General features: G+C 37.3%; 1 protein-coding gene and 1 pseudogene across 4 annotated transcripts in view; both read right to left on the bottom strand.

Annotated features, from left to right (window-relative positions):
• Positions 1 to 21,304, bottom strand: part of ANKRD31 (ankyrin repeat domain 31) — a 136,458-nt gene that overhangs the window by 68,553 nt on the left and 46,601 nt on the right. For all 4 annotated transcript variants that reach the window (XM_086698744.1, XM_086698755.1, XM_086698728.1 and 1 more), the window contains 3 exons: positions 16,953 to 17,108; positions 9,750 to 9,892; positions 147 to 291 (listed from right to left, as the gene is read on the bottom strand). In XM_086698744.1, coding sequence (XP_086554870.1) covers positions 147 to 291; positions 9,750 to 9,892; positions 16,953 to 17,108 — 444 coding nt within the window. The remainder of the gene's footprint in view (positions 1 to 146; positions 292 to 9,749; positions 9,893 to 16,952; positions 17,109 to 21,304) is intronic.
• LOC112861661 (metallothionein-1 pseudogene) lies at positions 3,776 to 7,462 on the bottom strand (annotated as a pseudogene).

Here is a 21,304-nt window from a genome sequence, read left to right as displayed (position 1 = left end):
ACTAAAGGAATGGAGCAAGGACACCACTGGATAGACGTTCTCACAACTAAGGAGGAAAGGAAATTTAATTTCTGTAATTCTAAATTCAATTCCTGTAACTCTCTACCAACATGATGAACAGATATAACAGGCCAGTTTAATCTTACCTGATGTAAGATGTTTTTGGTGTTTAGGAATATATTTCTCAAGGAGACGCTTCATACGTGAATCTTTGGCCTCATCCAAAGCACACTTTCCATTGTCACTTCTAAGTAAGGGATCAGCTCCATTCAAAAGAAGTAACGCTGCCACCTACAGGAAGACCGTTCATGTGAGCGTGCCCAGACAAAAGGTATATTATTGCAAATGTGTGCTGGCTTACAACTCTAAGCAACATTGGATATTTCTTTCAACAAGAGAGCTTGGGTTTATCTGTAACATCTTTGCCCAATAAAAAAATTAATGCAACTTACTGAATCATAATTTGTTGATACACATATCCTTTCTCTTACAAAAATAGAGAAAAAGGGGGAAAGGGAGGGGGCAGAGAGGGAGAGGGAAGGAGGGAAAGACTGAGGAAGGAAAGATCAGAAATATAGATAGTTCAGGTGCTGGTGAAACGGATCTAGAGGTACACCGAGAATTAGGTGTCGGTTCTGTAGTAGTAAATACAAGTTTGACATGTTCCAGGAGATGGTTATGTCATCTTCCATCTGTAGCTGTGTTGCCGTTGCTCCTCCCCAGTGTCAGGGAGAAAGAAACCAGTCAATCCTTAATTGTTCCTACTCCTCAAGTTACCTCCTCATGATGCTTTCCCTGACCTCCTCATCCACTGCTGCTGCCTTTTTTTGGGTACATATTTTACCATAGTGCCCAATATATATTACACTTATTTCTTATTAATCTGTCTCTTGGGCACTCTAAGGTTGTTGAGGGTGGGACTATGTCTTTCTTTTAAAATTAATTACATATGAATAGGAAATTAATGAATATAGTTCAAAATATAGAAGACTCAGAAAAGTATACAATGAAAAATAAGTTTCCTCCTCTATCCCTGAATTTCAGTCATCTAATTTTTTTAAGTACTATAGTTTCTTCTGAATTTTTTGAGTTAATCTAGTCCAACATGTATATATGTATGTATACATACAAATATGTACAGATTTTCTTCTTACACAAGTGGCCATAGAATATATACATTCCTCTATATCTTGCCGCCCCTCCCCCAACAAAAGAGCTTAGAAATTGTACCATGTCAGTATAAAATGAACTTTCTCATTCTTTTTAGCAGCTAATAGTCTACTACTGAATGTACTATATGAATGTACTGTATTTTATTTTATTTTTTAATTTTTTTTAATGTTTATTTTTGAGAGACAGGAGAGACAGAGAACGAGCAGGGGAGGAAGAGAGAGAGGAAGACGCAGAATCCGAAGCAGGCTCCAGGCTCCGAGCTGTCAGCACAGAACCCTATGCGGGGCTCGAACCCACGGACTGCGAGATCATGCCCTGAGCCGAAGTCAGTTGCCCAACCGACTGAGCCACCCAGGCGCCCCTGTATTTTATTTAAGTACCCTATTGACAGATGTTTAAGTTGCTTCCAAGTTTTTACTACAGGTATATGTCTTAATCATCTTTATATTCCCAGTGCCTATCTCAGTGTCTGACAAACAGTAAATATTCACTAAGTACTGTTTAATACATGAAGAATATAGGGGCGCTTGGGTGGCTCAGTCGGTGGAGCATCTGACTTCTGCTCAGGTCATGATCTTGCGGTCTACGAGTTCGAGCCCCGCGTCGGGCTCTGTGCTGACAGCTCAGAGCCTGGAGCCTGCTTCGGATTCTGTGTCTCCCTCTCTCTCTGCCCCTCCCCAGCTCATGCTCTGTCTCTGTCTCTCTCTCTCTGTCAAAAATAAATAAACATTAAAAAAAATTAAAAAAAAAAAGAAGAATATAATCAGGGAGGATGTCGGAAGTAGGCTTTAAGTAACACTACAAACACTAAACAGAGCCTAAATTTCCATGTTAGTATCTGGAATGACAGAAAGGACCCAAATTTGTGTAAATTATATATACCCCCAAATTAAATATATATACATTTTTCCTTTTATAACAAAGCATTCTAGGAGTGAAAAACATAACACTACAAAGGGACAATATAAGCTAGATCCTCTAAAAATTATTAAGACTCAGCAATTCTACTTTTCAAATTATTATGAGAATTTAATATTAGATAGGGAAATAGAAAGTAATAATAGATATAATTAAACCTATAATTCATATACAAGCCAGGTAACAGTAGATAACAAATTTATGTCTGGATCTTCATGTTTTGTTCAGCAAAGAAAACACAGAGTACACAGCTTTCTTTTAGGAAAAGAAGTTTTCCAAGGGAGTTGCCAACAGGGCTGTGCTGTTTATCTCGAGATTCTGTGTCAAATAATAATCCACGCAGTGAGGATGCACAGAAAGATGATCTCTTTTGCACTGCTGGTGAGAATGCAAACTGGTGCAACCACTCTGGAAACAATATGGAGGTTCCTCAAAAAATTAAAACCAGAACTACGCTACGACCCAGCAATTGCACTACTAGGTGTGCTGTTCCAAAGGGGCACATACACCCCAGTGTTTACACCAGCACTATCAACAATAGCCAAAGTATGGAAAGAGCCCAAATGTCCATCAACAGATGAATGGATAAAGAAGATGTGGTATATATGTATACAATGGAGTAGTACTCGGTCAAAAAGAATGAAATCTTGCCATTTGCAGCAACATGGATAGAACTAAATGGTTTTATGCTAAGTGAAATTAGAGAAAGACAAAGATCATATCACTTCTCTCAGATGAGGACTTTAAGAGACAAAACAGATGAACATAAGGGAAGGGAAACAAAAATAATATAAAAACAGGGAGGGGGACAAAACATGAGACTTATAGAGAACTGAGAGTTGATGGAGGGGTTGTGGGTGGGGGCATGGGCTAAATGGGTAAGGAGTATTAGGAAGACATTTGTCGGGATGAGCATTGGGTGTTATACATAGGAGACAAATTATGGGAATCTACTCCTGAAATCATTATTGTACTATATGCTAACTTGGATGTAAATTAAAAAAAAAAAAAGCGTTTCAACATTTACCATAAAAGAAAAGAAAAACCATCTAGTGTGAGAGTGACTTAGGAACAAGGAGCATGAGAAAGAGGACTGGGAGAAAGGAAAAGGCAGGGGCTAGAACCTCACTTTCCTAGAAATCTGAGTTGGTAATTCCCAGGAAATGGATACATTACTTTGAAAGTCTCTGATTTAGACAATGGATAGTTTGCTTCACCAAATATCCACACTTACTCTTTCCCTCTCTAGCCTTAATATTATGAATTCTGCCTTACATATCCTCTAATTTGAAGCACTCTCTTCTCACCAAAAGGCAATAAATAAATGACTTTTCCTGAGTATTTCTCCCATACTTTAAACTTGCATTTAGGTTCTTTATTAGCTCTTTTTGGCTACCTAACAAATTACCCCCAAATTTAGTGGCTTGAAACAAGAATAACTATTTATAATCTCACAGTATCTGTGGATCAACAATTTGGGAGCGGCACAGGTAGGTGGTTCTGAGTTTCTCTTCTCTTCTCTTTTCTTTTTTTTTTTGCCAAAGAGTCTAGATGGGATTACTGTCATTCAAGTATTTCATAGAAACAGGAATGTAACGACTGGGTCCAGGTAGTATGAAAAAGTAAAAACACTGCAGGTTTGTACATGCTGCTCTATTTCCATCAGGAATGGGCTCCCCCGACATCAGACACAGCAGCTGTACTTGTCAGATGCGTCCTTGCAGATGCAGCCCTCAGCACACTTGGCACCGCCCACAGGGCAGCAGGAGGAGCAGCTCTTCTTACAGGGGTGCATTTGTACTCTTTGCATTTGCAGGAGCTGGCGCAGGTGCAGGAGCCCATGGTGGAGCAGGAACAGCGTGGGTCTATTTCAAGCCAAGGTGAGGGTGGAGGTCCAAAGCAGGTGACCCGGGGAGACACTGGTGGGGGCTGGAGGTCTGGTCAGAGTTATTTATGAGGATGTAGTCAAGAGGTCGGTTGGAGATACGATTATATAAAAGCTTGACTGGGGCTGCAGGATCTGTTTCTAAGATGGCTCCCTCACATGGGTGTGAGACGGAGAGGCCCTAGTTCACTGTCACAAAGACCTTTCCATAGAGCTACTTATGTGTCCTCATGATATGACACCTAGCCTCACACTTAATGACCTGAGAGAGAGAAGAGAAAACGAGGAAGAAGCTACAATACTTTTAACATAGCCTTGAAAGTCATATACTGTCACTTCTGCTACATCCTAATTGTTAGAAGCAACTCACTGACACTGCAGCTCACAATCTTGGGGAAGAGAATCAGGCTTTACCTTTTGAAAGGAGGACTATTAAAAATTTTGTGGACATATTTTAAAGCTACCACAGGTTGGGGCGCCTGGGTGGCGCAGTCGGTTGAGCGTCCAACTTCAGCCAGGTCACGATCTCGCGGTCCGTGAGTTCGAGCCCCGCGACGGGCTCTGGGCTGATGGCTCAGAGCCTGGAGCCTATTTCCGATTCTGTGCCTCCCTCTCTCTCTGCCCCTCCCCCGTTCATGCTCTGTCTCTCTCTGTCCCAAAAATAAATAAACGTTGAAAAAAAAAATTAAAAAAAAAAAAAAAGCTACCACAGGTTAACTCAAACAAGCAGAACAATTTCAGGAAGTGGCTGGCATCACAATCCTCTTTATTTGGCTGGTCAAACAATAGACTCCTTAACGAAATACAGGTAGACCTCTACTTAAAGTTTGCTTATGGATTTTCACCTCAAAGCATATTATTGAATCAAGTGCTTTCTTCCCTCTAAAATCAGCTGACTTCCTTGTGTAAGAAGCAAGTAGGACAGAGAATAAAATTCTTTTAAGTTTCTATTTAAATTCCAGTTAGTTAACATACATGTAATAGTAATTTCAGGTGTACAGTCAAGTGATTCAGTACTTGCATACATCACCTAGTGCTACTCACAAGTGCACTCCTTGATCCCCAACACCTATTTAACCCACCCCCACCTCCCCTCTGGTAACCATCAGTTTGTTCTCTACAGTTAAGAGTCTGTATCGTGGTTTGTCTCTCTTTTTCCCCCCTTTGGTCATCTGTTTTGTTTCTTAAATTCCACATATGAGTGAAATCATATGGTATTTATCTTTCCCTGACTGACTTATTTCACTTAGCATAATATTTAGAGAATAAAATATTTTCAAGTACTTGAAAAGACAGTATTTTGACTATACAGAACTAATGAAATCTGCACAAAACAGAAAAAACTACAAAAAACCCTTCATTAGTAGTTTCATTGTTGATAATAACATTGTTAACATGGATAATAATATTGTTGGTAGTAATAAGTATATTATACAATAAAGAAATAAGTAATTTTTAAGAAACAAATGTTGAGCCTAAGAGAAAAAGAGACATAAGTATAAAATTAGTTAAATGTAAATGTATAATATTAAGTTTGAAATAGTAGTATCAGTATGGGGTGCCTGGGTGGCTCAGTCAGTTAAGCATCCGACTATGGCTCAGGTCATGATCTCGCAGTTTGTGAGTTTGATCCCTGCGACAGGCTCTGTGCTGACAGCTCAGATTCTGGAGCCTGCTTCAGATTCTGTGTCTCCCTCTCTCTCTCTGCACCTCCCCCCACTCACACTCTGTCTCTGTCTCTCAAAAATGAATAAATGTTAAAAAAAAAAAAAGAAATATCAGTATGAATTAATAATTTTTCTTTCTAAAAATATGTATTTTACTGAAAATGCCTAAAAGCAATGATATCCCATAGCAATGAGCACACCTAGCACCCAGATTGTGATTTCTAAATAGACTATCCACTTACAGACAATATAAGAAGAAACAAGCTATACAACACCACAAAAATAAAATTAGCCAAATCCAGAATTTAGGAAATTCTTTAAGACAAAAGCCAAGATTCTAGAACCCCTAAGAAAACACAAAATAGAGGAAGAACTGTTATAGGTTAAAACACACTTAAGACACACAACAAACATATGTAATATATGGACCTTGATGGATCCTGATTCAAACAAAAGCTTACTATAAAAATGCATTTTTTAGATAAACTGGGAAATTTTAATATGGACTGGATATTAAATAGTAAAAGAAACTATATTAGGTAGGATGATGTTGTGGGTGTAAGAAAAGTTCTTATCTGTCAGAAATGCAGGCTCAAGTATTTATGAGTACAATGGTATAATACCTGTGATTTCTTTTAAAATATTTCCAGTATCAACAACACACAAGTCATGTTCCAGCCTGTTGAGGGAGTTTGGCTCTTTATAGTGTAACAGAATATACAATCAAACTTTAGAAGAGATTTCACTACAGACACATGTGGAATGAATAATCACCATGTTTAAGGGATGTTTTTCTCAATACACGTGAACCTAAGTAACACTGTCAGCCAACCTCCAAGTCAACATCTCATATACTCATACACCATACAACACTTCATCAAATAAAAGCTTTGTTAAAATCATGATAGCTTACATCAACTTGTCATGCCATTTCCTTCACCTATTAACAAAGTAAACCTAATAAAAGAGAAGTCAAGGTTAGCCTGACATGACTTGTTCTTAGGGATGCCTACAGATTCTCAAAGATCACTGCATTCTTATCTAAATGTCTATGTGTCTAATAATTTGTTCCAGATTTTTCTAAGGAATCACAATGAGCCAATCATTTGTAATTCTCAAATCCCACCTTTACCATATTGGAAAATGTAATTATATTGACATATAATTTACATGCCACACAATTCACCCATTTAAAAAATACAATTCAATGGTTTTTAGTATATTAAGAGAGTTGTATAACTATAACCACCATCTAATTTTAGAATATTTTAATTTCTCCTAAAAGAAACCCTTTAACAATGAACTGTTACACCCCATTCCCCACCTTCCTTTATTTTTTTGTTTTTATTTATTTTTGAGAGACAGAGAGAGAGAAAGCAAGCACAAGTTGGGGAGGGGCAGAGAGAGAGGGACACAGAGAATCCAAAGCAGGCTTCAGGGTCTGAGCTGTCATCACAGAGCCAAACACGGGGCTTGAACCCACGAACCATGAGATCATGACCTGAACTGAAGTCGGACGCTTAACCGACTGAGCCACCCAGGCAAGTCCCCACCTTCCATTCCTAATCTTTTCTGTCTCTAAAAGTTTGGACTACTGCAAATATTTCAAACAAATGGAATCATACAAGGTATTTTTAATGGCTTTTTAGCTTTTAAAAAATAGGTTATTATCTTTTAGGATCTCCCACCTTTTAGTATAAAAGTTAATTCCTGTAAGATAATACATTCAAGTTCCTTCAACTCTGGAGTATTTAAGAAACTCACCCTCTCCAGGTGCCTGATCCAGTATCAGGTTCCCACGACTTCCTTGGTTTGACATTTTTAGTCCTATAACAAGTAATGCATGGGAGCAATACCCAGAGTCTAGACCATTTCTCTGATCATCTTTGCCTTACATATGAGATTCCCCAAGGTTAGCCTAGATCCTCATCTGATGCTCAAGCTATCCCTACTCCATCCTCCAAAACAACATCCTACCCTACTTTGATTTTTAAGGCTTTGGTTCTTAAGTCAGTCCAGAACTGACCTGGAATTTTGGAAATCTCTCTTGGACTGGGTGAAGTAACTTTCTGGCTCCCCCCAGCTAAACAGAATGGGAAGGAACAAAGAATACTGTGACTTCATCCCACCCCACCAGGTTTCAGCTTTTAATTCTTAAGACTGTTCTCTGGACTTCAACTTCCATCTTGCCATTCTCTTTTCTCCCGCCATCAGTCAGGATACGCCACGGTGCCAAAAGCACATCAGTTATAGGAACACAAAGGTTGGCATGAGGGAGTGAGATAGGAGCGAGGTAACTAGATTCTGGAGTCAAAGGTGTGTGTCCTTGGTCCCTTTTACTTCACTGAGGGAGTAAGAGAAGGCTATATGTCTGCAAAGGCGAGACAGAAGATAGCCAGTTATAGCCTGCGAGGCAGAAACTGACTAAAGTCGAGTTACCAGATGGGACAAAGGAAGAACTGAGAAAGAAAGGAGGAAAAAGTGAAGTGGTCAGGGCTCACCTTGCCCAAAGGGGGAAAAAACTTTTGACTAGGGTTAAGTCAGCCCTGAATAGTTGGGAAAGCAGATGGGCCAAAAGGAGAGGGAAGAACTGCTTTGGCATGAGGTTTCTCTGCTGGAGGCCAGCTTTGAAGAGGGAGTAAAGGACAGAGAGGGCTCACACCACCACCTGTCCAAGCCTGCATTCTTCTGGCCATTCAATTAGGTCCCAGGCAGAATTCCCCTCCCCACCCAGCTTTCTCTACAATGTGGAGGGTGACCACCTACTAATAAGTGATACAGTATCAAAAGAAGGCAAAAGAACCTAAACTTTCCTGAAGTACTGTTTCACATTAGGAAGGGTTATGCTGTGTCCATGCCCATGGCTCCCAGAAGCCTTCCCCAGATCTATTTGTTAGTCATTTCTTCTTGGAAGCAAGTGTATCATAACTTCCCGAGCTCAGCTGATTAGCTCCCTTTTCTACCCTAGGAGTTTGAACCCAGAGGCAACTTCCAATACATGAGATAAAAAAACATTAGTATTTTCAGCAAGTATCTCAATCCGGTAATGTTCTGAACCAGAAAATGTCTGGCAAGCTCAGAATGTAAGTTTATTTCTGAAATAAACTGCATGTGCTGAAACTGATCATCTTAATTAATATTATCGTTATAGTAGCTACCAATTTGTATGGAACTATAGTATTTTGATATTTTAAACAGTAGTACATCTATGCTAGTATGTACTAGTTAATCATTAAATCTAAGAGATTCATATCTTATATGGACTCTGAAAGTAACACTAGTGTCCAAAAAGGTGTATGCCTCCTATCGGGACTGGACATCACCGTTTAACACTCTGTAAGCAGAAAACGTTCTGCTAAAACCTATAGAGTACCATACTGAAATAGTCTAAAGAAGTATATAAGTTTAAAAAATACTATGTGAGGGCACCTGGGTGGCTCAGTTGGTTAAACATTGGACTCTTGATTTTACTCAGGTCATGATCTTGCAGTTCGTGAGTTTAAGTTCCTCATCAGGCTCCATACTGACAGTATGGAATCTGCTTGGGATTCTCTCTTCTCTTCTCTTCTCTTCTCTTCTCTTCTCTTCTCTTCTCTTCTCTTCTCTTCTCTTCTCTTCTCTGTCCCTTCCCCACTCTCTCAAAAATAAATAAACTTAAAAAATAAAAATAAAAAATACTATGTGTACCCATGGGGCGTCTAGCCGGCTCAGCTGGCTTAGAGTCTGACTTCAGTTCAGGTTGTGATCTCATAGTTTGAGTTTGAGCCCCATATTGGGCTTGCTGCTGTCAGTGCAGAGCCCACTTCAGATCCTCTGTTACCCCCTCTCTCTGACCCTTCCCCACTTGTGTTCTCTCTCAAACATAAAGAAACATTAAAAAAAATACTATGTGTAACCAAACACTACCTGTAGTTATTAAAAGTAACACATAAAATAGCATCTACCATATGAGACACAATAAGTCTATCACAAAGTAAAACTTTATTCCACATTCTGAGTACCCATTAGAAGAATAAACTATAAGTGAATCCCTATTGCTAGCTTCCTGAGATTTTTAGTATCTGTAGAATGTAGTATTTGATCTGCAAACAAAAGCATCACAGTACCTGATAACGTCCATTTATGACAGCATCGTGTAGGGGAGTGATCTGGAACATTCCTTTGATATTTACATCGGCTCCACCTTTTAACAGTTCACTTGCTGTCTGATAAAATCCTCCTACACTAGCTTCATGAAGTGCTGTCCAACCTATTTTACAAAAAGGAAATGGTATTTGTTTATGTTTGGCATCGTAATGTTTTGTGCTTGCCCTTATAAACTATATAAACTCTAAGTTGTTTCTTTAAAAATATTTTGATTAGATGAGACAAGATAATCCCACCATGAAAATAAACTATTATTAGGTGGATTCAATAAATCTGAAGGCCAAATAAAATTCCTACCCCCAACTCAATTGTGAAAATATGAAAAAAATAAAATATTTGAAACTATTCTTGTCCAGCTCAAATAAAAACGGTGTAAGGGAGTCATTGTTAGCTTAAATGCTTAAGCTTAAATGCTAATTATAGGCTACTTTTTTGCAAAGAGGGAGAAAAAACTTTATTTCTAGCTCAAGGTACTTCCGTTAAAGTAACCCAGCTGTCAGGAATGCACAGAGGTCACTTCAAAAATATGTATCTCTTTACTCATTTGTAAAAAGCTATTTACAGTAGTTCTAACACAAACTATTGTAACAAAACCAGGCATACATGTAAGTATCTTATGTATCCTTAAATATGACTTATGTATCCTCATTAGCCATACAATGGTACGTTATATTTATTCAATTCCAATAAATCATATGATTGATGTAAGAAAACCTAAAAGGTGCATGTGAAAAGTGTATTAAAAAGGGGGGGAGGGTAATATTTCATTAACTCTTTCCAGAACCTTCTCCATAAGCTAGGGTTTCTCTATCTCAGCACCAACATTTTGGGCCAGATAATTCTTTGTTGTTCTGAGCATTCTATTAGATACCAGTAGCACCACTCCCCCATTCCAGTTGTAACAACCAAAAATGTTTCCACAAACTGCCAATGTGCCCTAAAAGCCAGTAACACCACAGTTAAGATCTATTGTTGTAAGATGTTATAGAAAGAGTTTTTCCTATAGTATTAAATAGAAAGCTTGGAGGAAGAAATGAAGAGCAACAAAAAAGGTAAATACATAGTTAATAGAGGAGTTTTTTCCTATAAATTTCCTTAAAATGCATGTGACCATTTAAATTGAAAATCATAACATTATATTTTAGTGTTATTAATTTATATAGCTGTTATATGGCATAAAAGATAAGGGAGATGTGTTCAACGTTCTGACATTTTATAGAAATATTAATATACTAACTCTGAAAAGAAAGAAACATTAAAGATGTACATTGCAATCCCCGGGGTAATCACTACAAAAAAAAAAAAAAAAAATGCAAAGACATAGAAAGGAAAAAAAGGATAACATACACGAGGAACAATTAGTAAAATCACAATCCTCACTCAATCCTACATTTTATATTAAATTAAAATTGGCTAATTGCCCCAATTAAAAGGCAGAGATAGTCGGAATTTATCTATTTCTTTATATCTAAAAGCTATCTATAAGAAATATGTATGTATGCTATCTATAAGAAATAAATTTTAAATATAAAGAGGTTGAAAATAAAAGGATGGAAAAAGAGCAAATAGACAAGAAACATAAGATATAGCTAGGATGTCTATATTAGTATCATATAGAGTAGCTTCAAGACAAAATGTATTACTAGAGACAAAGAGAAATATTTCAAAATAATTAAAAGGTCAATTTATCAGAAGACATGACAATTTACAACTGTGTATGTACCTGATAACAAAGCTTCAAAATACAGGAAGCAAAAATGGACAGAATGAAAGGGAGAAACAGACAACTCCACAATCATAGTTGTTAATATTTCAATATTCTTCTCATGAAATGATAGATTAACTAGACAAAAAAATCCATAAAGACAGACATGATCTGAACATTATTAATCATCTGCATCTAAGCAACAGTTAGAGAACATTACATAAAACTGAGGAATAAACATTCAAATACACAAGGGATATTAACCAAGAAAGACTATACACTAGGAAATTGACCGATTCTCAATACTTGTAAGAGGATAAAATTCACAGAAAGTATATCCTTTGACCAAAAGTAATTAAATTAGAAACCAATATCAGAAAGATACCTGGACATTCTTCAAATACTTAAAAATTTAACGACTTCTTGGCACAAAACCAGACACATAGACCAATGGAACAGAATACAGAACCCAAAAATAGGCCCACAAATGTATGGCCAGCTAATCTTTGACAAAGCAGAAAAGAGTATCCAATGGAAAAGTCTCTTCAGCAAAAGGTGTTGGGAAAACTGTACAGTGACATGCAGAAGAATGAACCTGGGCCACTTTCTTACCCCATACACAAAAATAAACTCAAAAAGGAGAGATATCAAAATCCTAGAGGAGAAAAAAGGCAACAACCTCTTTTACCTCTTGATAGAGGTTTGGGTTACACAGGTGAATATATATGTCAAAATTCATCAAATAGCACATTTAAGATCTGCATGTCACCATATGAAAATTTTACCTCTAAAAAAAATTGAACTCTAGTTAGAGATAGTATTTCTCAGGTGTTTGGTGGTAAAATGTACTAACTTTCTTTGAACTGTGTCAACATAAAGATGGATTGATGGACAGAGATTTATAGATGTAAAGGTATGGTGGATAGGCAGGGGCTCTGCCCCCTGGTTCCTGGCACAGAATGTCTAAACCCTTTTAAACACGGGTGCTAGGAGAATCTTTTGTTCTAATACTTGGTCTCTCACCCCAGTTACTCATACAGAATCCCCAAGACCTTTACAATTTCCCAAGTGATAAAAAATGTCTGACGCAAAGCTCCTAAGTCCCTTATTCCCTGGGTGATAAAAATATCTTTTGTTCTAGTGAGGCAACTTTTGGTGGACTCCCAGGTTGGGGCTGGTCATAAGAAAGACTAAACCATGATCAGAAACTTGGAACTTTCAGTTTCATGTCCTCCCAACCCCCACCCTGCCTTCATGATGAAGAATCCATGAAAACCCCAAAACTCCGGGGTTCAGAGAACTTTTCCACACTGGTGAACACAACTACATGCTAGGAAGGTAACACACTCCAATTCCACACGGACAGAAGCTCCTGTGCTCAGGACTCTTCCAGACCTCACTCTATGTATCTTCATCTGGCTGTTAGTCTGTATCTGTATCCTTTGTCATATCCTTTATCATAATAATAAGTAAACTTACATGGTAAACATAAGTAAGTGTTTCCCTGAGTTCTGTAAGCTACTTTAGGAAATGACTGAATCTGAGGAGGGGACTGTGGGAACCTCCAATTTGTAGCCAAGCTGAACAGAAATTGTGGGCAACCTGGGGACCTACTACTTGTGACTGGCATCTGAAGTGGGGGTTTCTGACTGAGCCCTTAACCTGTGGAGTCTGTACTAATATGGGCTAGTGTCAAAAATGAATTAAATTGCAGGACACTCAGCTGGTGTTGGAGAATTGCTTGATGTGTCCAAAACCCACACATGCGATATCACAAGTGTTAGGAATAAAAGTAGAAGAGAAACACACAAGTGTTCTTCCTTTATAGTAAGTATGTGATGAAAATAAATATGTAGAATGTGGGTATTAGGTATACAGATGCTTACTGTAGATTTTTTTTAACTTTTCTGTATGTTTGCAATTTTTCATAATGTCATAAAAATTTCAAATAAATAGCTCACTTGTGAACTTTTGAAACATAAGCACTTAAGGACTACCTATTTTTAAAAATGTAACATAAAAATTAGGTCCCTCCAGCACTTTTTCTGATAAAAAGTGTGAACTTGTTTAGATTTCGGGACCTGTGGAAATTTGCTTATCAACGCATATACTGATTAACCTGATTATCTGCCACCAGTCTAGGATGAAAAATGAAATGTGAGAAATCCAAAAGTTATTAAAGAAGATGATAATTTTCCTTCTAGAAAACTTCCTTTCCTTATTTAGGTTTTGATTAAACTACAATAAAAGTTAGTTTCCTAAAGGGGCAAAAATGACTGCTTTAGGAATGAGAAACCCATAACAAAAGATTAGTTTGTTTTCCCTGAGCCAGAATGATGAAAAACATAAGGTAAATGTACAGTGAAAAGCTAGTCTCCTGTTTTAAATTTATTGCAGAAAATTCCCAAAGAAGAGAATTACTGCATGTCAGTAATTCAGAGTTAACGGTGGGGCCTCAAGGAAGGAGTGAAAAATGAATGCTACTCTGGAGACCTAAACAAGAATGAACCAGTGATGAATAGTACCAGTCTTAAGGATGAAAGAAATTCCCAGCATCCACAAAGCCAGATGGACCTTTATTTTGCAGACAGAGCCATGGTAGACCAGATATGGCTACACATCTGACAGAAAAAAACCAAACGGGGGTGCCTGGGTGGTTCTGTCCGTTAAGTGTCCGACTTCAGCTCAGGTCATGATCTCGCAGTTCACTGGTTCGGGCCCCGCGTTGGGCTCTGTGCTGACAGCTCAGAGCCTGGAGCCTGCTTCACATTCTGTGTCTCCCTCGCTCTCTACCCCTCCCGCACTCAACACTCTGTCTCTCTCTCAAAAATAAACATTAAAAATTAAAAGGAAAGAAATCAAATGTACAAAGAATTTCCCTTCCCTTAGGGAGTACTCCTTCTGTGTTATAAAACCACTCCTTCAAAATAAAGATGGATCACACTTTACAACAGATCTTTTATCTCCCAGATCTACCAGTGGAAGATCCTTTTTTTTTTAAGTTTATTTATTTATTTTTGAGAGCGCGCAAAAGCATGAGTGGGGGGAGGGGCAGAGAGAGAGAGAGGGAAAGAGAATTCCAAGCAGGCTCCACACTGTCAGCACAGAGCCTGATGCAATGCCTGAAATCATAAACGTTAAGATCATGACCTGAGACAAAATCAAGATGCTTAACTGAATGAGCCATCCAAGCACCCCTACAGGTTAGAAGATCCCTGAACATTTTTTTTTCTTTTTAAAAATTTAATCATCTTGAAGGAAATATCTTTAAAGCTTTATAGGATTATAAATTTCCCAGAAAGAAAATATAACCTAACACATTTTTAATAAAGATTCAAGATCCTAACAATCATAATATTAGTTACATGCTCTAATGTAGCAATTGTTAACACTCACGGAGGTCTAAGTGCATGCTTTACTACATTATACAGTCCTCAACAATGTGTCCTCTCATTTTTAATTTTTTTGTCTCTTGCCTTGTTGTTAAACTTCTTGCTATTATCAACATCCTGGTCTGTGCCAATCTTTGCTTTCATTTCTACTGTGCCATAAACTTAGGAATCAGATAGAATTCTGTGTAAAATAATGCTAAGAGCATTGGTGTGAGATAGTTTTAGCGAAGAAGCTTTATGAAATCTGTTTTGGGTATTCAGACTTCAGCCTATTTCCTGGTCGTCACCTTTGTTTTTGATAAACGAAGAATTACTGCAATTGGTTTTTTAAATCAAAGAAAAAGATAACATAAAATGTAAACAAGGATTTAAAATGCAAATGTCAACCTATGACATGACTATTGGTCTGTTATTGTAACATTTTATTAATTTCTCAAAAGGCACTTACCTTTTTTTTGGATTGTATCACAGAATATATTTAAATTTTCTAGTAAACGTGTCTTTCTGTTTTCACAGCATGTGGCACATAGGAGACATACTATAAAAGCTCACTACAATGAACTGGTTTATTACATAGAGGTGTACACCTCTTGCCAGTAGTTGCTAGTAGTTCTTGAACTTTAGTGAGAATAAAAATCATTGGGGGAACATGCTAAAATACAGATTTCAAGGTTTTAACCTACATATTTTGACTGTGAGACTGGGTGTGAATATGTGTGTTTGGGGGGGTGAAATAAAGGCTACATTTTAAACAAACACTGCAGGTGACTCTGATGAAACAATTAGTTACAAAGTCTTTAAAAATGCTGCCCTCTAGGGGTGCCTGGGTGGCTCAGTTGGTTGAACTTCCAACTTCAGCTCAGGTCGTCATCTCATGCATGGTTCCTGAGTTCGAGCCCTACATCGGGCTCTGTGCTGACAGCTTAGAGCCTGGAACCTGCTTTCGATTCTGGGTCTCCCTCTCTCTCTGCCCCTCTCCTGCTTGTGCTCTAAAATAAATAAACATTAGGAAAACAACCAACACTGCCCTCTGCAATTTTATGGGATGTAATAGCCAGAAATAAAGATAAGGGCTAAGATGAAGAGTTAGAAGGAAAAGTAGAGAACAAGAGAGACTTCAAAAAGTCAGAAAAGTATGTTAAGGATAAAGAATTCATGAAGGTCACAGAAGTACCTGGGGCAGCGAGGAGAAAGTGCACAATAAATGGCCAAAGACAAGGAGGGAAGAGACAGCAAGGATGTTAATGGCGCAGACAAGGGCTAATGAAAAGAAACATGTTAAGAGATTTTTGGGAAATCCATAAAGTAAAGTTAGCTGCATGCAGAGCTACTCCTGAATTTAAGGAACAGATAGAGATTAACAAAAACTACCAGACATTTTTTGTGCACTGTTTCATAAAGTCTAGAAATGGTAGAAAAAGTATGGATACATAAAAGCACTACCCAGGCTGGCCCAGTGCTGCTCAGTGCCTTAAGTACTTAAGTGTCTTTAAGGAATCATTCTTGTCCAGAATATAAGGTTCTTTCTGCAAAAAAAGACTACCAGAGATCCAGCCTTGTAGAAAGAAAGTTCTGAGCTCCCTGTCCCACCCTCTCTATCTCATACACCCTTCTCTCCATTTCCCTGGCCATTGCCCCTGTTATACACCTGCAATGTTATCTCAATTTCCGTCACATCTCAAGTGTACCATCAGCTTCTTTCAGCTTTTGACCTCACTTCTCTTCCATTCAAAGCTGAGTGTCACGGTAACAATGCCCATGCAAAGCCAGCAAGTCAGCCCCAAGAAAGGCATTCTTCTGTGCAAGCCAACTGCACGTGACCCACCTGGTGGGCCCTCAGCAGGCATAATCTTTGAAGGTTAAATATACTACTCTTCTCCTGCTCCTCTTTCCCCTCGTTACCATTTCCCAAGGAGATGATGATGATCAGCTACTCAAGCAGGAAAATGACCTGGAAACTCTGTGTGAGACTTGCCTCAGGTCCACTTTGCCATACTTTCACAGAAGTGACTCTGCAGAAACTACGAACCACCTTCAAAATAATGTGGGTGGTAACCCCAACTTACCAGCATAACTTTGTTGATTAACATTTCCCCCTTTTACTATAAAATGATGAACAAGGTCAGGGTCATTGTGCAGAGCAGCCTGATACAGTAAGTTCTCTCCAAAAATGTTTCTACGGTTAATGTTAGAAAGAGGTATTTCATTCATCTTCATTTTTCCTGCAATGAGGGAATAAACAAAAGAAAACAAACAAATAAGAATCCTTATTTGAAAATCAGAAGGAATACATGTAATAGAGTGAATCTAGTCAACATTCTGGAATTATATTATGAAAAAGTATTGCATCCGTTTACCCAACATTATATAATATTACCTACGGGCAAAAAGGTGAAAGAAAAAATGTCATTAGTTTGAAAACACCTGCAATACATTATAAATCATGTAAGAAGTTTATATTTATTGAAACCCCATGAAAAGTACATACTTTAGAAGACTAACAGATTCTTTTTTAAAAAAACAGATTATTTTAAGAGTTCTGGTGAAAAGGATTATTTAAATCTAGATGTTATTAAACCCCCCAAAATACTATAGTACTAAGATGTCTTATACCACCATCATGAGAAAATCTCAGAAGTACATAAGGAAAATATAAAAACTAACCCCAGTGAGTCCAGAAAAGAGAAGGCTAAATTTTCTTTCTTTGCTAAAAAGAGCTGTCATAAAATTAAACAAAGAAATATGATCTTGATCTGTACAATAGTTTTTAACTCCTAAGCCAGAAAATATATAATTTAAATAGCTTCCCAAGTTATGCATATCATTTCTCCACCGTGTCTCCGAAAATACTGCCATTCCTCATAAGATACTCTAAGTCCTGTCAATTTTTATGGATAATACTTCATGTGGTTTTTCCGAATTTGAAAATAGCTTTGATTATAGCTTTTCCAATTTGAATCTAGCTAACCTACCCCTCCTAAATTCTCACAAAGGTAAATGAGTACAGCAGCCCATTTTTTAATGGACTATAATTTATCTGCTTTGCCTTTATTAGACTGCCTCCATTCAGTTCCACTGTAAAAGAAACCAACTTCTGGCCGTTTAATCTGCTTCCCCCCGTTCCGGACTACAAAGCATTCTGCTCCTACGAGAAAACTGTATGCTTACCAAAACCCAGTAGCCTTTACTCTAAGATCTTTGCCAGTTATACTTGCTATTCTAGTTATGTAATTTATTAAGGTAACAAATTAAGAAGAATGCCAAATTTTTCAATGAAAACTAAGTTGGAGAAGACATTCACTTGTAATCATGACTAGACAAAATATATATGGGGTAAAACAAAACAAAACAAAACCCTAATATTCAGACACTGGAAAACAGGCAGTTCACATCTACAACTCGTCTGAGAGGAGGGAAACAAAGTGAGCCCCAAGAGCACTCCAGTTTCTTGTCTGCTGGACAGAAACTGTCTGGATGCACTTTCCAGAACATAGCAGAAGCATAGCAAGGTGATGCTGCTGAACTGAGGAGATAGAGATTAAAGTTTCAGGAGGCTGAGGTGATTAGATTTTGCAGGGCAGGATACCAGGGATGAGGGAGTAAAGAATAGGTACCAGAAATTTAAAGAAGGGACTCCTTGGGCCATTATCTGAATACTAAATGGCTCATATGGAGGAGGAGTCTTCATGAGGCTGGGCAAGAACAACTATCCAAGAACTATAAAATAATAATCATGACAGGTCACACAGGCCTGGGTGACATTTACATTCCTGACAGCCTGAGGAGACAGATCTTTTTGAACAACCAGGGCATTAGTGGAAGACAAACCATTGACAAGTCATGTCTCAGTAGGAGGAGTTTAACTAGCTCCAGGATAAAGCCTACACCAAACATGCCTAACTACAAGGTTTCTTAAAAAGTGCTGAAAGGATCAATTTTTTCTTCAAGTCACTGTGGGCCAAAACAAAATGCAACATTCTTAAGATATATGGAGACATTCAATAACATTTTGTTGCATGTGGATGTCCAATTGTTCTCCTCTACAAAAGCCTTGTCCCTTTGTCAAAATTCAGGTTTTACTTCTGAACTCTTGTTACATTGCTTTCCCTATCTTGACGCAAAAGTCATGCTGTTGTGGTTACAATAATTATATAATTCTTAAAATCAGGCAGAGTGTTAAGCCCTCTAACTGTTTTACCAGTCTAGGTCCTCTGCAGTCTATTTGAATTTTAGAACCAGCCTGTAAATTTCTACAAGAAACCATACAGGAATTTTGACTGGGATTGTATAGAATCCATAAATAGTATCTAGGGAGAAACAGCATCTTAACAATATTGAGTCTTCTGACTGATGAACAAAGCAATAGACCTCCATTTGTCTCCATCAGATTTTCTTTGATTTCTCTGAATAATGTTTTGTAAGTTTCAGTGTATCTGTCTTTTTCAATAGTTTGTCAAATTTATCCCTATGTAGTTCATATTTTTTGATACTATGGTATCAATTTTCACTATCTGTCACTAGAATATAGAAACACAATGTTTGTATTTTCATCTTGTATCCTTTAATTGTGCAAAATTCACTTATACTTGCTTTGACATAGATTCCATTAGATTTTCTATATAGATGATTATGTCATTTGTGACTAAACACAGTTTTACTTCTTTCCCCAAATGAATGCTTTTTATTTATTTATTTTTTTCCTGACTGCACTGGCTAAACCCTCTGGTACAATGTTCAACAGAAGTAGTGACAGCAGACATCCCCTGCCTTATTTTTGATCTTAGGGGAAAAGTATTCAGTCTTTAAGTATAATACCTGTAAATATTTTTGTAGATGCCCTCTGTCAGGTTAACAAAATTCCCCTTTATTCTTACTTTGCTGAGAGTTTTCACGTGTGATGGATGTTAGGTGTTGTCAAATGTTTTCTCTGCATCCAATGAGATGATGATATGGTTTTTCTTTTTTAGCTTGTTAGTGAATTACAGTAATTAATTTTTAAATCAAAACTAATCCTGCATTCCTCAGATAAACCCCACTCTGTTATGATGAATTTGATTTGCTAAAATTTCATTTAGATTTTTGCATCTATGTTTATGAGACATTCATCTGTAGTTTTCCGTTCCAGTGAGGTCTTTGATTTTGGTTTCAGTTCATTGGTGGTTTCATAGAATGAATTGGGAAGTATTTCCTTATCTTCAACTTTTTGGAAGAGTTTGTGGAAAACAGGTTCTATTTATTCCTTAAATGTCTAGTAGAATTCACCAGTGAAGGTATTATGAACTGAACTGCATCCCCTCAAAATTCCTATGTTGAAGCCATAATAAAATAGGACTGGTGTCTTTATAAAAAAAAGGTAGAAACACCAGACCTCTCCACACATGAAGGAAGGACACTTCAAGAAGATGGCTGTCTGCAAGCCAGGTAAAGAGGTCTTGCCAGAAATCAAATTCTCTATTACCTTGATCTTAGACATCTAGCTTCCAGAATGGTGAGAATTTGTCATTTAAGCCATGCAGTTTGTGGTTTGGTTATGATAACCCTAGCAGACTTATCTAGAAGGCACTGAGCCTACAAGTTTTTTGTTTGTTGATTTTTTGGTGGCAAAGTTTTTAACTACAACTGCAACTTATTTAACAGATAATATTATTATTCAAGTTGCTCATTTCTAATAATTTGTTTCTTTCAGGGAACATGTCCATTTCATCTAAGTTGCTGAATGCATTGGCAAAAAGTTGTTCAGAACATTCCCTTATTATCCTTTTCATATTTGTAGACTATGAATGATGTTACCTCTCTAGTTTCTGATATTTGGAATTTGTATCTTCTTTTATTTCCTCATCAGTCTGGCTATAGTTTATCAATTTTATTGATCTTCCCAAAGCACCAGCTGTTCACTTCATTGATTTTCTCAATATTTTTCTGTTTTCTATTTCACTGATTTCTGCTTTACCAGTGCTTTCTCTTTTATTATTTCCATTCTTTGGTTTACTTTGGATTTCATCCACTTATATTCTTCTAGGTTCTTAAGGCAGAAACTGATGTCCTTAATTTGACAGTGTTCTTCATTTCTAATATACATATTTGGTACTATGTTTCCCCCTTAATTACTTTCTGTGACATCCCAAAATATTGCTATGTTGTGTTTTCATTTTATTTTAGTCAAAAACACTTTCAGATTTCCCTTTCAACTTCCTTTTTGACCCATGAGTTACTTAAAAGTGTGCTATTTAATTACAAAATATTTCAGGATTTTACAGAAATCTTTCTATTACTGATTTCTGATTTAATTCCATTGGTATAAGAGAACATACTCTTTTAATTCTGTTAAATTTATTGACACTGGTTTTACGGCCAAGAATAAAACTCTTAAAATATTCTGTGTGTATTTGAAAAGAATGTGTGATCTTCTGCTGATGGG

Source organism: Puma concolor, chromosome A1 (assembly GCF_028749965.1).
Source record: "Puma concolor isolate L17-30 chromosome A1, mPumCon1.1.hap2, whole genome shotgun sequence".
Lineage (NCBI taxonomy): Eukaryota > Metazoa > Chordata > Mammalia > Carnivora > Felidae > Puma > Puma concolor.
Note: the sequence above shows the minus strand (reverse complement) of the source record. Positions and strands in the feature narration are given on the sequence as shown.